The sequence below is a fragment of the Melozone crissalis genome, unplaced genomic scaffold (genome assembly GCF_028551555.1).
Source record: "Melozone crissalis strain CALT ecotype California unplaced genomic scaffold, PUWL_Pcris_2 ptg000111l_1, whole genome shotgun sequence".
Taxonomy (NCBI): Eukaryota; Metazoa; Chordata; class Aves; order Passeriformes; family Passerellidae; genus Melozone; species Melozone crissalis.
In genome coordinates, this window is record NW_026535888.1 from 515012 (window position 1) to 529212 (window position 14201).

Below are 14201 nucleotides of genomic sequence, written 5' to 3' on the forward strand. Positions count from 1 at the left end.
TGGAAAAGTTGGTGACTGATCTTAGCCTGGCCGAACACGTCTGGGAGAGGGGCCTGCGTAACAGCAGCCGCGGCCAGAGAGTCGGCACAACGGTTGCCTTCCGCAATAAACCCGGGCAGATCAGTATGTGATCTCACATGCATAACATAAAAAGGGTGCTCGCGGTGGGAGACTAGCTCGACGAGCCTGTTAAGCAACTCAAATAATCTTTTGCTGGTGACCTCTTGAAGAACCGCAGACTCAGCTTGAGACACTACACCTGCGACATATGCAGAATCTGTAACCAAATTAGAAGGCCCAGGGAACCTCTGGAATGCCCTGACGACTGCGTCCAACTCAGCAACTTGTGGAGAGCCCTCCACAACAACAACATCAGTCTCCCACTGCTGAGCCTGAGGATCTTTCCAAGTCATTACTGACTTGTGGGATGCTCCAGACGCGTCTGTGAAAACTGTCAAGGCATCCAGCAGCTTCCCGCTCTGAACCTTTTTCAGCGATAATTTAAACTCCGAATTGAATAATTTGTGGGCCGGCCGATCTACTGCGATGCGCCCGGTGTAGCTGTCGAGTGCAAACTGAAGATATTCATTAGTTTGCAGCAGTTCTTCAAAGGTCTTTAATTTGAGTTGTCCTGATTCTAATTTAATTGGGATATGTATGCATGCGAAATCACACCCCGCCAGCTCCCTGATCCTCGATCTTGCTTTGAGGATCAGTTCGGCTACCAACTCCTGTGGCCGTGTCATTCTTTTGGACCGATGGTGGCTGAGAAACACCCACTCTATAATTAAGAGGGGGTCACCCAGCCCCTGGTCCTTTACACTGGTGTCCCACTGGTGTATCATGCCATGGAGATGTGGCAATTTTCTCAGTATAATAAATTTGAAGGGCAGGCCCGGATGGTAACGGTGGGCCTGCCTGGCCAAAATAACTTTCTGTATCTTCTCCAAAGCCACCCCTGCCTCTGGGGTGAGAGCCCTAGGGGAACTCAGCCCCTCTCCCCCTTTCAACAAATTGAAAAGGGGGGCTAGGTCTTCAGTTGAAATGCCTAGCCAGGGTCTCACCCAATTTAAAGACCCACACAGCTGATGGACATCCGCTAGGGTCTGGACTTTTGTCCTAATAGCCAATTTCTGCGGAACAATGGTCCGCTTTGTGATTTCGAGGCCCAGGTATTTTCAAGGTGGCATCCGCTGAATTTTGTCCTGCTGGAGCTCGAACCCTGCAGCAACCAATGCATTGCTTGTCAGGTCAAGCGCATGGGCAAGCAGACTGTGGTCGGGTGCACACACGAGGATGTCGTCCATGTAATGGTGAATGATGACGGCATCCCCGAGGGCTGTACGTATGGGTGACAGCAGCAAAGCGACATACCATTGGCAGATCACAGGGCTGTTCTTTAGGCCTTGCGGAAGCATTCGCCAATGATAGCGCTTGGCTGGGGACTCACGGTTGATGGATGGAACCGTGAACGCAAAGCGCGGGGCATCGTCTGGGTGCAGGGGAATCTGGAAAAAACCATCTTTTATATCTATAACTGCCAAATTCCAGTTTTGGGGGAGCATTGCTGGGGAAGGCATCCCTGGCTGAAGAGGACCCATGTCCATTATTTGTTCGTTAATTTGGCGGAGGTCGGTCAGGAGCCCCCACTTGTCCTTATTAGGCTTCTTAATGACAAACACTGGGGAGTTCCAAGGTGACATTGTCTCCACCAGGTGGCCTTTCAGTAACTGCTCCTGAACGAGCTCATTGAGCGCTTTTAATTTTTGCTTGTTGAGTGGCCACTGCAAGACCTGTACTGGTTTATCTGACAGCCAATTCAGCTTCCAGGTCTGGCGCTCCTCAGTGGCCACTGCCCGAAAAACCTGGGGAGCCTTTGGGAGGTCAATTCTGGCTCCCCACTGGGCTAGTAGGTCCCTTCCCCAGAGAGGCTCGGTGTAATCTAAAACGAACGGGCGTATAGAGGCCAATTGCCCGTCGGGCCCCTTAATTTGCACAATGCTCTTAGATTGATTGGCCAATTGAAGGCCCCCAACACCTGAGATTGTGCCCGCAGCGCTTTGCAACTCCCAATGTGACGGCCACTCCCGAGAGGGAATGATCGTCACATCCGCACCTGTGTCCAAAAGACCCCTCAAGATCTTTCTGTCCCCTCCCAACGAGAGCTGACAAGTCAGGCGGGGCTTCTCCCTCCCCACCAGCTGTGCCCAGGCTACTGTCGGAGGCGATGTCCTCTCCACGGAGTTCTTCCAATTATCTTTATCTGGAACCGGAATAGCCTGGGCAATGATCTGTCCCTTAGGGAGGAAGAGTGGGGGTCGGACACAGTACAGCCCTACCGCGAAACGGTCCCGGTCGGTAGTTACTAGACCAGGGACGATGTGAATGTCTCGCGGTGTGTGCTTTGTGTCCCCGACGACTGTCCACCTGCAACGTCCAAGTTTCCTCCAGCGACCCGGGTGTTGCAGGTCGACAGACACCAGCTGGATGTCACTACTAGGGAGATAGAAGTCCCTAGTTAGCTGCAGCCTGTAGGGACAGAGGACATGGTGTCAAGCGCAGGTGTAGGCTGAATACCACAGGTATGTGTCAAATCTGGTACTAAGTAAGACAAATCCGGCAGTGTGTACGGCAGCTCTCTGTCGTCTCCTCCCTCCCCGCTTGTTGTTAAGTGGCCTGCCGCATTTTTGTCTTCGCGCAGGGAGGGGCTGCGCTCCAGGCCTAGTTTTTTGTGCCCTTACTCTCCTCCTTTTCCCGCTTCCTTCTATACTCCAAATAACCTAATCGCATCTGGCATTGAGGCATCCAATGCCCTGTCTTGCCACAGAGGTGGCAGGGGTGGGTGGCTGTTGATCTTCTGCCGGACCCGGGTGTTGGGGGCCCGGCAACGGGGGCAGCTTCTATATCAAAGAAGTCCGGTTCGGGGTCCTCCGCAAAAGCCACTGAGGCTCTTTTAGGCCGCGATGGTAAGGATACCTGGCCTACCACGGCCTCTATCATGGCCTCCACCGTGGGCCGGAGACTTCGAGGGAGCCTCCTGATGGCCTTCCGACACTCTAGGTTGGCGTTGCTATACGCCATCCTCCAGAGCATCTTCTCCCTGTCGTCATCCCCGGTCGCCTGCGCCTCCACGTATCTGTAGAGGCGCTCGATAAAAACCATGTAAGGCTCTTGCGGCCCCTGCCGGACTTCATCGTCCTCCCATTGGGAGGTCATCACCTCTAGCTTATAAAAGGCCCGCTCTGCTGCCTTAGCGGTCTCTACAAGCTGAGACGAGAACAAGGCCTTTATTTGAGCTATCCCCTCTGCCCACTGTCCCTCGCCTAAAAGATATTCTTGGGAAATTGCCAAACCGTCCGCGTCATGAGACACTGAAGGATTCCCCCAAAGAATCGGGAGAACCTCCACTATCTCCCTCCTCCATTCCCCCACCCAGACCCTAAACTCCATGGGTCTTGTTAAACTAGAGAAAAGGGCCCTCAGGTCCGCCGGCACCAGATCTCCCTGTGCAAGGGCATTCCGGAGCATACCCCGGAAGTATTCAGACCCGCGGGAGTAGTCCTTCTGCGCCTTGCACAGTTTCTTAATCCGGGCCTGTGCTAAAGGCACCCACTGGGCCTGAGAGCTCCCCTCCCCGCTGAGGTGGTACGTAGCCGGAGCGGCTTCCAATAAAGGCGCCTGCCCCGGCTTCCAGTCATCCATCCCCCCCCACCCCGAACACAAGGCGTGAGAACCGGAAGGGGGAGCGTGGGAACCGGAGTTGGAGGAGGTTGAGGCGGAGTCTGGCAATGGGGCAGGGCGAGGGAGTGGGCGCGGCACACCGCCCCTCTCCGCCCCCTGGGTGGAGTTCGGAGGCGGAGCAGAGTATGAAGGTGGAGCAGAGGAGGAGTAAACAGGGGGCTGAACTGGGGGAGGAACCTGGGGAGGAGCCGACGGAGGATCGGAGGGCGGAGAAATGGAAGGAGCAGAGGAAAGAGATGGGGGAGGGACAACCGAAAAAGAGGTTCGGTCCAGGGGAAGGAAAGGGTTAACATTAGGGAGGAAAGGGTTAGGAGGAGAAGAAAGAGCCCTGGCGGGAGCGGCCGCGTGGCCGCCGCCATCTCGGGCACCAAGGGACCCCTTTTGAGGGTCGTCGCAAAACCGAACAACTTTGGGGTTTGGAACCGGGGACTTGGGGACCGGGGTAGAGGGTAAGGGAAGAGAAGGAGCCTGGCCAGGGCTCCTCGAAGGGGGAGGCCGAGCCGGTCGAGGGGGAGCAGGGGCAGGATGGACCCCCTGCCTCTGGTCGGCCCTCAAAATCCCCCTCGAGGGCTCATGCCTACGGGACGAGGGAAAGGTTTGGGGGACAAGGGCAACTGAACGAGGAGAACGAGGGGACAAACCAGAAACCGCGGGACATTTCTTAGGCTCCACAGGCGCGCCGAGTGTCGCATGAACTCTGAGCGCGCAATACGCCACGGTGGCTAGTTTTGTCTCCCCGGAATTTATGGCCTCTTCTAATTTTGCCACAACGGCTGCCCAAAACCGCGGCTCTTTTACGCGTTCCGGGGAGACCTCGGGAAACCTAGAAAATACCCACTTAACTAAACATTTTAACTCCTGCTCGCGGGCTTTTTGACCACCCCCAAGCAACAAACCCTTCACAACATAATAAACCTCCTTCTGGGATTTTCCCAAGCCGGCACCCATTGCGCCTTTCTAGAGCAGAAACTGCTACCGCTAGAAAGGGGGAAAATCCTCTGATGACGCAACCGCACGCCCGGGAAACAACGAGAACTTAAACAATGAGCCGCCTGCCGCCGACCCCTGCCCCCCCCACTGCCCCAAAGTCTGGGTAAACAGCCGGAGGGAAAAAGAGATTGGATGATGGGTGCGGCCCCACGTCTGGGGAAATCCGGCACCCAAAGGGAAGAGAAAACAAAAACGGCGCGGGGGCGAGGAAAAACCTCAAGGAGAGAAGGCGAGGGGGTAGGTCCCCAACGCAGGGCATATACCCCTAGGGAAAGTTAAAAAGGCAGAGGGGAAGCCGGAGAGTCCCCAGGACGGGGCCCGAACTCACCAATCCTGCTGCGGCGACAAAGAAAAAACCAGGAGAAGGTCACTTGTCTCGGGGAGTCGTCCTCTGAGGGTGCGAGGAGTCCCGACTCCCTTCCGCCGGGGAGCGCTGCTTCTAAAACGAAGCCTGCTACTACCCGGGGTAGTCTGGCGTCCAGAGGGTAAGTAAATCCCAACTCCGCAGGGTCCAGTCCGTGGTCAAAAGTCCACTTCGTCGGCCCCCACGTTGGACGGCAAACTGCGCGAGGGCGTACACGGCCCTAAGTCCGGCTAGCTGAAGGGGTAAAGCGGCCGACGCCCCTGCGCATCTGAGGCCAGCCCCCCTTGGCGTCCTGGCCTCGGGCTGGGCTGGATTGCGGACTTGGGTTCGCGCTGGACGAGACGAGAGAGGAGGCGACCACTTGCTGGGGATAAAACGTCGGTTTATTGAAGAGCCCACAGGCAGCACAGGGCAAACCAACAGGTGGAAAAACCCACAGCAAAATGGCCCCGAACACGGGGGGAGACAGAGTTTTACAGGGAAGGGGTGGAGACGGGAGGGGAAGCCCAGCTAACCAATAGGGGAACATGTGGGGAGGTACATAAGAAAACTGACACAAGAACTTATCCAATAAACATAGAACAAAGGAGGGGCCCTGGGACGCCAGCCAACTATGACCCCCAGAGAGAAGAATGTTCTCGAAAGCAGGGAGGAGTGGGGGGTGATTGACTGGGCCCAGGGAGGAGGAAAACTTTACTTATATGGTGGGATAAGGGAGGAGCAGTTATGTAACTTGGGAGATTGACAAATAAGGGGGGCAGGGGTAACCGTGGTAACATAACTGCCAAAGACTCTGTGGCGGGAAAACTGGAGGGGGAAGAACCATCTTACAAAGAACAGGGAGAGAATAATACCTAAAATGGGGGAACAAAACAAGAAACTTAAAAACACACTACAACACATCAGAAGCAAAGAGCTTAGCAGGATTCAAAACAAGAGGGGACATTTCTGCAGATTATATTTGCAAAACTTCTGTAATATTGTAACAGCTTAAAAATTCTGAATATTTATCAAACAGGAGCTTTGGAGTAAATATAAACTATAGCTTTGGGATATGACTCAATCATTCATACATAATGAAAGTTTAGAAGCTTCTAAGGAAAGGAGCACAGGAATTATTCTTCCTAACAAAGTTCACTTTAAAATGTATGGATAACCACTTCTATTTTTTTTTTTTTTAAAGAACAGAATCAGATAAAATTACTCTCATTTTTCTTTGCTACAAGATATGCTTCTGTGATATATAGGCAATAAACTCCAGACAAACAATATAACATTCCCTCCAGAAATAAAATACTCATAGCTTTTTCACTCTGTTGTTTCCAAACCAGGCAAATAATTATTACGGAGGAGTCAATAAGAAAAAAAAAAAGAAAAAAAAGAAAAAAAAAAGGCATGTTTTTCTTTCTCTACTAATAATCTCATTTTAGACTCTCTTGAAAACAGTTGCAATTTTTGTCTCCTTACAGAATTTCCCAAAATTATTTCAAGTTTTGGTGAGCCTGACCCGACAGGCAACTAAAAACTTCAATGTGAGTTGTGCTTACCTTTGCATGCCCTGAACAGTTGTTTAGAAACAGAAAAAGAGAAAACAAAGCAGAAAAAAGAGACAAAAGAAACCCCACCAGAACCCCATGAGCAAACTACCCACCCCAAAAATGGCAACAAATACATTTAAAATTATTTTAAAGCCTCTTTTCCTATGCATGTGAGGAAAATAGACTGGGGTTTGCAAAGCCATGATAAGATTTTATATGGTTCCTAAGAGATGAAAACTTTAAGTTCCTTTTAAATTTCTATCCACTACACTTTTTATTATACAAAAGTGTAGACAATTATAAGCTAAATTTAACTCGTTTCTCCCTTCCTACTTTAAGATCATTTTGCTTCCATTCCTGCTTTAAATTCTTTCCCTTAAAGTTAAAATAAAGTCAAATACTGTTAGAAGTTACAAATTTCAAAGCATCATGTCAATAAATGAAAGGGTTTGGTTAACAATGAACACTGAAGTTTTATCAAGAGACAATCAATCTCACGATGGCGAGAAAAGGGAATTTAAACTACAATTTTTAATGAATACTGAATAGCATTAACACTTACTGGCACGTTTTTATAGGTAATTGCTTCAGGCCTGACTATATTGAAGCCACAATAAAAAAAATGAAACAGGCTGAGTATGATAAGTGGCTTCTGAGACAGAAATATTTATCCTTTTATACTAACAGAGGGGAAAAGACACAGAGAAGAATACTTGAGCCCACACCGAATATAGCAGCATCCTCCTCACACGTTCTACTAGACTACAAGTGTAAGGACTCCACAAGAACACACATCTCCACAATTGCTTTTCTTGAAAAAGAAAGGCCGGACAAAGCAGAAGCTCCAACCCACACTCTTATATGATGGTAGATGACACAGATGCTCCTGTTCCCACCATCTGCTGGTATTCTACATAGTGTTGCTCATTTTGGTTAGTCTTATCTCCTCCTCCAGACTGCATCAATCACTTGGTCTCTTTCTTTCACACCCACACTTTCAACTAGGCTTGAACAGCTCAACCACACCGGCAGTCAGGAAAATCAGAGGCACTTATCTCAATCTTTGTGCCACTGTTACTTCTGTTTCTTTTTCAAATCTTTATTTTGGTGAAGAGAAAACCCCACCATGGTGAATTCTTACTAGGAGTTTGTCCAGGGAGGTGAATTCTATAATATGATACAACAACAAGGGCTATTACTTGTATTATGCCTTTGGAGAGAATAATGCAGAAGTAGTAAAAGTGGTTCAAATAATCCTCTAACATTTAAAAGGCACTTACCCATGAGGCAAATGAAAATATGGGAAGTGCATGAACTGTGAGACTCAGTATAATCTATTTTTATTGCTTACTGCAAAAACCTTGCACATAAGTATTCTCAAACAAGATGAGGCCATAAATGCCTAAACACAGTACTAAATGAATAAAATAAACTATTATAACAATTCATAGGAATTTTATAACCCATCATCACCATGCATAAGGATGTATCAGTCCAGTGACTTTATTAAAATCAAGATTCCAGCCTCCCACATGCTGTTCTATTGGCATATAAACATCACAGGGAAGCAACAGATGGGGTAAATAAAAAAAGGAAAAGAAGCTTGATACTGCAGAACAAACAGCCACAACAGGTTGTTTTGGGATGTGACACAACAGGAAGGAATTGCCTCAAAGCGCACAGGATGGCTTTGGAATGCAGCACTGGGTCCCAGCATCACTCTTACACATGAGACCAGCTGCCCATCTATGTGTTAAGTAACTTGCATGAGGAAGGAGGCAATATCTTCTACATCATCCATTATCGCTGGAAGAAGAAGGAGGCACTGTCTTCAGGGTAGCCCTGGGTTACTTAAAAAGATGTTTCCCCAAATTTTATCAGCACAGCTTACAAGGGTTCAAGGACAGGCTCCATTTTAATCACTGCAATGGCAAATTGGACATTCAAAGGCTTTTGGGACACCTGTGTTCTCTATTCTCCTTTTTCTCCAGGCCATACACATTGCTATGATTCTCAGATATCTCTCTGGGTTATGAGGCCAAACGTTAGGGTTTCAAACAAACATTACTTTGGAATCCTTTTCTTATGCCAACTAATTTAGATTAGCTAAAGGAATGTCCATTTTATCCTCATTGCTCCTTTATTCACTATAAACTTGTCATTTTTCATGGCATAATGTTTGTCTATGTTATTAACTCTACCCAGACACATAGCCAAACACAGCACAATGTTGCTCAGCCCCCTGTCATTTTCTGATCCTTTATAAAATGCTAATGTTCCAGAATATTTAAATTGTTAATCAAACGGTGGTGCTAACAGGTTTAAAGCCATGACTGCACTTTAGCACAGTTCATTGCTCAGAACTTATGACGTCACTGGAGTCCTATTGAGCAATCAATTCTGTTCAGTTACAGCTGTAAATTCTTAGCAGCTGTAAAAGTGCCCATTTCATACCACAAATAAATATATTTTAGCTCCTCGTCTGCATGATTCAAAGTCAGAAAAATATAATTTATATTGCTGCCTCTTCCTTACCTTCTCATGTCCTCCTTTATGTGCAGATTTATTAGTTCTTTAGGAACGTGGAAGGAGAGGGTGGTCTCAGCCATCTGCTCCCGGATCCGCATCCACTTGTTGTCAGAAGTAGGGAATCTATACAACTTACAAACAGGGTTTCTCAACACTGCAAAGAGCAAAAATAATATCATTGCTTTCATGTGCTTATATGAGTCCAAACATTTATGACAATAACCTGCATAATTATTATATTATTTCCCCCTAGCTTACAAAATTAATTTTAGTATCATTAAAATTCCACTAAAAACATTTAATTTCTATTTCATTTTTATACCAGCATGTGGAGGGCAAAGTATTACTAGTACATCAATAAATCGCATTTTACCAGCAGAGTAGCTAACTTTTGAATTTAGGTCTTCAAAGTAGTGAGAATGTCAATCAGACTCTCTTTTCTTGCATTTCAGCTGAAGTTAGGAAAACCAGAGAGCACAAATGAACAATGAACTCAGTACAGCCACCACCACAGCTTGCCAGCACCACTCACAATTCCAATAAATTGCACAGGACTCAGGGTTCAGCTGCATCTTCCCCTGGACATGCACACACAAATCATTAATGCAAATTGGAGGTGTGCTTCTGCATTAAAGGAAACTTGAACATATTAGAGTTACCTGGAACTTTGATGGGGTCAAGACACTGCCACTACATAGAAATAAATATAACAGCCCTGTCGATATGTTACACACACAGTTTTCAGATCACTATTGCAATGTGACATAAGAAAATCACATTTCTTTGTATTTTGGAAGATTATGCTTAAAACCCATCACATTTTTTATTTTACAGTTTTCACGTGTTGGCTACATTTCCATTCAGATCTTAAAACGATGCCATACAATCTACTCTCTCCTTTCCATCTTTTTATTTTCTTTTTTTACCCCGCTCTTATTTTCCAGAAAGATCAAAAAGGGGAAAAGCTGAGGACGAAAAAGTTCTGTTTCACTAGTTTGGTAAGTTTACTTGGAGACAAATGATTGCCATTTAACACACACATCCACAATATCTTGACTTGGAATGAGTGACAGCTACTAACAGTGACAGCTACTAACAGACATTTCACAGACACCATTAATGTTTATGTAGTCTGATTTATAGAGAATTAAAAATAAAAGGTACCCAAACTGCCTTGTCTATCTAAGCAATCAGGATTTTTAACAAATATCCTTTAGGAAAGGCCTAAAAGAAGACCAGAGATTTAAATACACTGATAATAAACCCACTGCTTGCAACCCGAAGAAAGGAGCAATGTTTAAGTGGTCGCACTGCTCTATATTCCCATCACTCCACTGAGATGTCTTTCATCAGCAATCTTGGATGAAAAACTGTTGTTGGATTATGCCCTTTTCTGATCCAGAGATGGAGCAACCGAGTCTTAAAAAACTTTTATTCTATTTTCAATCTCTTGGGAAGGGTGAGACAATACAGATGTTATAATTTACGCCTTTACAATCAGAAGCCAACTATTTCTTAATTACAGTACATTATAAGCACTTCTTGCCATTTTATTGTCATTTTATGAGCCTTTTTAGAGTAATTTTGCCTTTAGTTCTTAGTGATTTTACTTTCAAAAACTAAATTTTCACTCAGTATTTTGAAATAAGCGAAAGAGATGCTTAATTTCTCTGACATATTAAAAAGAGCAATTTTTCTTTACTATCAATACCCAAAATATCTCAATGTTCAAACCTCAGGAAACTAAGGGCTAATTCAAGGGCTAATTCAAGTCTGGCCTTAAACAGAAAACTGCCAAACCAGATGATAATTTTGAGTTGGTACTGTTTTTTCTGTTGTGCCCCCCGATCAGCATATTACCTGGACATTTTAAATGATGATGCCCCTGACACAAAAGATTCTTTATTTTACCTTTTTATATCTACTTCCTAAGGAGTTTATCAAGGGATTTTTTCCAAGAGCAGCCCTTAAATTCACACTCAGAATTGACTACACTGAAAAATGCACATTAATCTGTGAGAACCTAATGCAAATATGTGTCTGAAAAATCTCTTTCCTCCCATCTCCCCAATGTTGCCACCATCACAAAGTAAAACAAACCCCAGAAAACCCATCACAACTGCACCAAGGGACAAAGAACACTAAAAATATGGATTCAAAGTTCTGACTTTTATTGTGGCTAGAATTATTAAACTCCTCTCCAGGTACTGGCTTCATCTTCAGGTCTTTGATTCAGGTCTGAATTTTCAGATGGGGATAATGTCAAGTGTGTTGTAAGTTTTTTAAATGGTCAAATCCATGGGTTTAAGAAGAAAATTTCATTTACAAAGTCAAAAAAAGCCTGGGCATTTTTCCCAAATAATCCCAATATGCAGTATTGCTAAAGCTTAAGATTTAAGGCCAATAAAAGCTGCATAAGTACTTGATGTTTTTTCCTTATAAACAGAACTACTGAAGGCACGCAACTCCATAAAAATCTCAGAAGTATCTTCCCCTCCAACTGCAACAATAATTAATTTCTACCTGTAACAAGTTGTCTAGAACCAAATTCTAGAGGGCATGTACAATAAGAAGGGTGAGACTAGAATTGGTTTTCATAAAAAGTAGTGATTAAAATGAGTGGAAGTTTCATAAAGATAATCCTTGCTGTACTCAGACAGTGATCATGAGAGGCATTGAAGAAAACCCAAAATCCACATGAACTGCAGTGGTTAAAAAAGAGAAAACTCTGTTTTAAAAGCTTTTCTCCACAGCATCAAGCCTGAAAGCCAATGCCATATATTTACCCATGAATATTTTTGGACATTGTCATTTTTAATATGAAGAGCCTCTGTGCTTTTTATTCCATGCAATATCCTTCACATTGCTTCCCCTGAAAGTACAATAAAAATAATAAAAGATTGAATACTCTGGTTTTATTTTCATTCCCTATTGAACACAGATCAAAGCATATCTTTGCCATATATTAATTTGCTAACAGTGTTCCTATTTATATCTTTCTTTGTAGCATAGGAATATGATGTGTATTACCTCAGGAATAATAATTAAAGCTTTCCTAATTTTGCTTAATTTCAATTACTTTTCTTATCCTTCTTTTTTAATTTAGAATGCAATTTGTTTACATGTAAACAACTGGCAAACTCTCCAGCATTATAAATAAGTAACTGAATTTTGAGACGTAAATTCAGTCTCTGGAGGTATAGAAGCAATAGTGATAAGGCTCTGAAACACACTGCTTATTCCCACTCGCTCAACAAGCATCTCATAACTCACTGGAGGGCTGAGAGTTCCCTATCCTAGGATTTAAATTTCACAAGAATGCCAGCATGCTTCTATGCCTACAAGCTTAAGGATTCACAGAGGCAGCTTTTTTTTTCAGTTTCATCATTTTGAAGGCCTGATAAACAACAAGAAAATACCAGAAAGCTTTACAGCAGCATACACGTGAACTAAATATGAATGTATATGGAAAACATACTGTTCTGGGGGCAGTTCTGTATGAGCACAGCATGTCAGCAGGAAAGTGGAGGTGATGCTGCACGAGAAGAGAAAGTCACAAATACAGGAAACAGACTGAAGACTAATTATTTATCTGAGAAAAACTTCCTGTGAGTGCAAACTCTTCCCAATAGCCTGCATGCTGTCATTTCTTGCATATGCACCTCTTTCCCCTCAATTCTTTAAAAAAAGCCTGACAACCCAAAAAATGACAAAAAAAAAAAAAAAAAAAAAGCTCTTCAAGGTGTGTTTGACTTTATAACTTTATAAACCCGAGTAGTGTTGGGTGGGCTTTGGTTTTATATTGTGTTTGTATATGACAATAACAAATGTGAAAACACTGCCTAGATACACTGTAGAATCACATGGAAATATTCTTGACAAATTGATCGAGACTTCAATATTCCTAAAACTGACATCTACCTTGGAAGTTCCAACAAAACATATTCACAACCTACAGCATTTTCCTATACAAAAGAAGTCAACAAAAAACCCCAATCAGACCTATACAAGGGAGGCAACAAACAGAAAACAATCTGTTGTGAATCAGCATCGTTCTCTGGCAGAAATGTCATTTCTTCAAGTCTCACTAATCTGGATGACATACAGAATCACAACCAAAGAACTGCACTGGGCTAGATGAAATCCTTCACCTGGCCTCTGTATCTTGTGCCCAAGAAAAGCCATAAATACACACCTGGAGACACAGGATACCCTCCATGCCTCCAGCTATTTCCAGTTCAGGAATTTCTGGAGCCGGATGTAGCTCCGGCACATTCAGAAATTCTCAATTAACATCTTTCTCACTTTGAATTGATGAAAATAAATGGTATTTCTCTAGAACATATTTTTTCTGATTCTGATCTAATCTCAACAACTCACAGAAAAAAAATGCAATATTCACACACATATGGAAGAACTTAATTTTTGGCAGTTTTTAGGGCTTCCTTCAGACTGCAAAGCAGATTCAGAAAGTCTGCCCTATCAGAGAAATCAGATTAAAAAGTTTCAAGAAAGATTTTAAAAAGTTGTAAAAGTTTGGTAACATTCCTCCTCAACGGTATGTAGCAAACACAGAATTCTTGACAGTGCTGTGGTTTTAGATGACCCATATAACGTATTTGTGACATTGCTATTGCCGAGTAATGGAGATTCATAAACTCGGGCTAATAAAGGTTTTATGGCACAGCACATCAGCATGTAATACTCCTCAGATAATGAAAGAAAAACAGATCTAGTTTAACACCATGCACTCAAGCCCAAGCTGGCCTAGAATTGAGAATGCCTTGCCAACAGCTCCCTTCATTCTAGGACAGACAGTTTCCAGATCAATCTGAAACTGCCACTTCACCAGTTATGAATGAGAGAGATTGATTGTCCTGGGTATTCACTTACAAATAATGCAGAATTATTTTACAGAATGCCGTGCAATGACACAACAGAAACTAATGATGGTAATTCCATGCCCATGGAAGTCACTGACAGTGATTTTTAGTCACTGAAAATCACTGAACAGTAAAGATGCAGGAGATGGAGATTTC

The 14201-nt window shown here is 44.3% G+C and overlaps 1 protein-coding gene across 1 annotated transcript in view; it reads right to left on the bottom strand.

Moving 5' to 3' along the window:
* Positions 1 to 9233, bottom strand: part of LOC128947957 (inositol polyphosphate 4-phosphatase type II-like) — an 82280-nt gene extending 73047 nt beyond the window's left edge. The window contains exon 1 of the mRNA XM_054292481.1: positions 9169 to 9233. Coding sequence (XP_054148456.1) covers positions 9169 to 9176 — 8 coding nt within the window. The 5' untranslated portion in view covers positions 9177 to 9233. The remainder of the gene's footprint in view (positions 1 to 9168) is intronic.
* Between the last annotated feature and the right edge of the window lie 4968 nt (positions 9234 to 14201).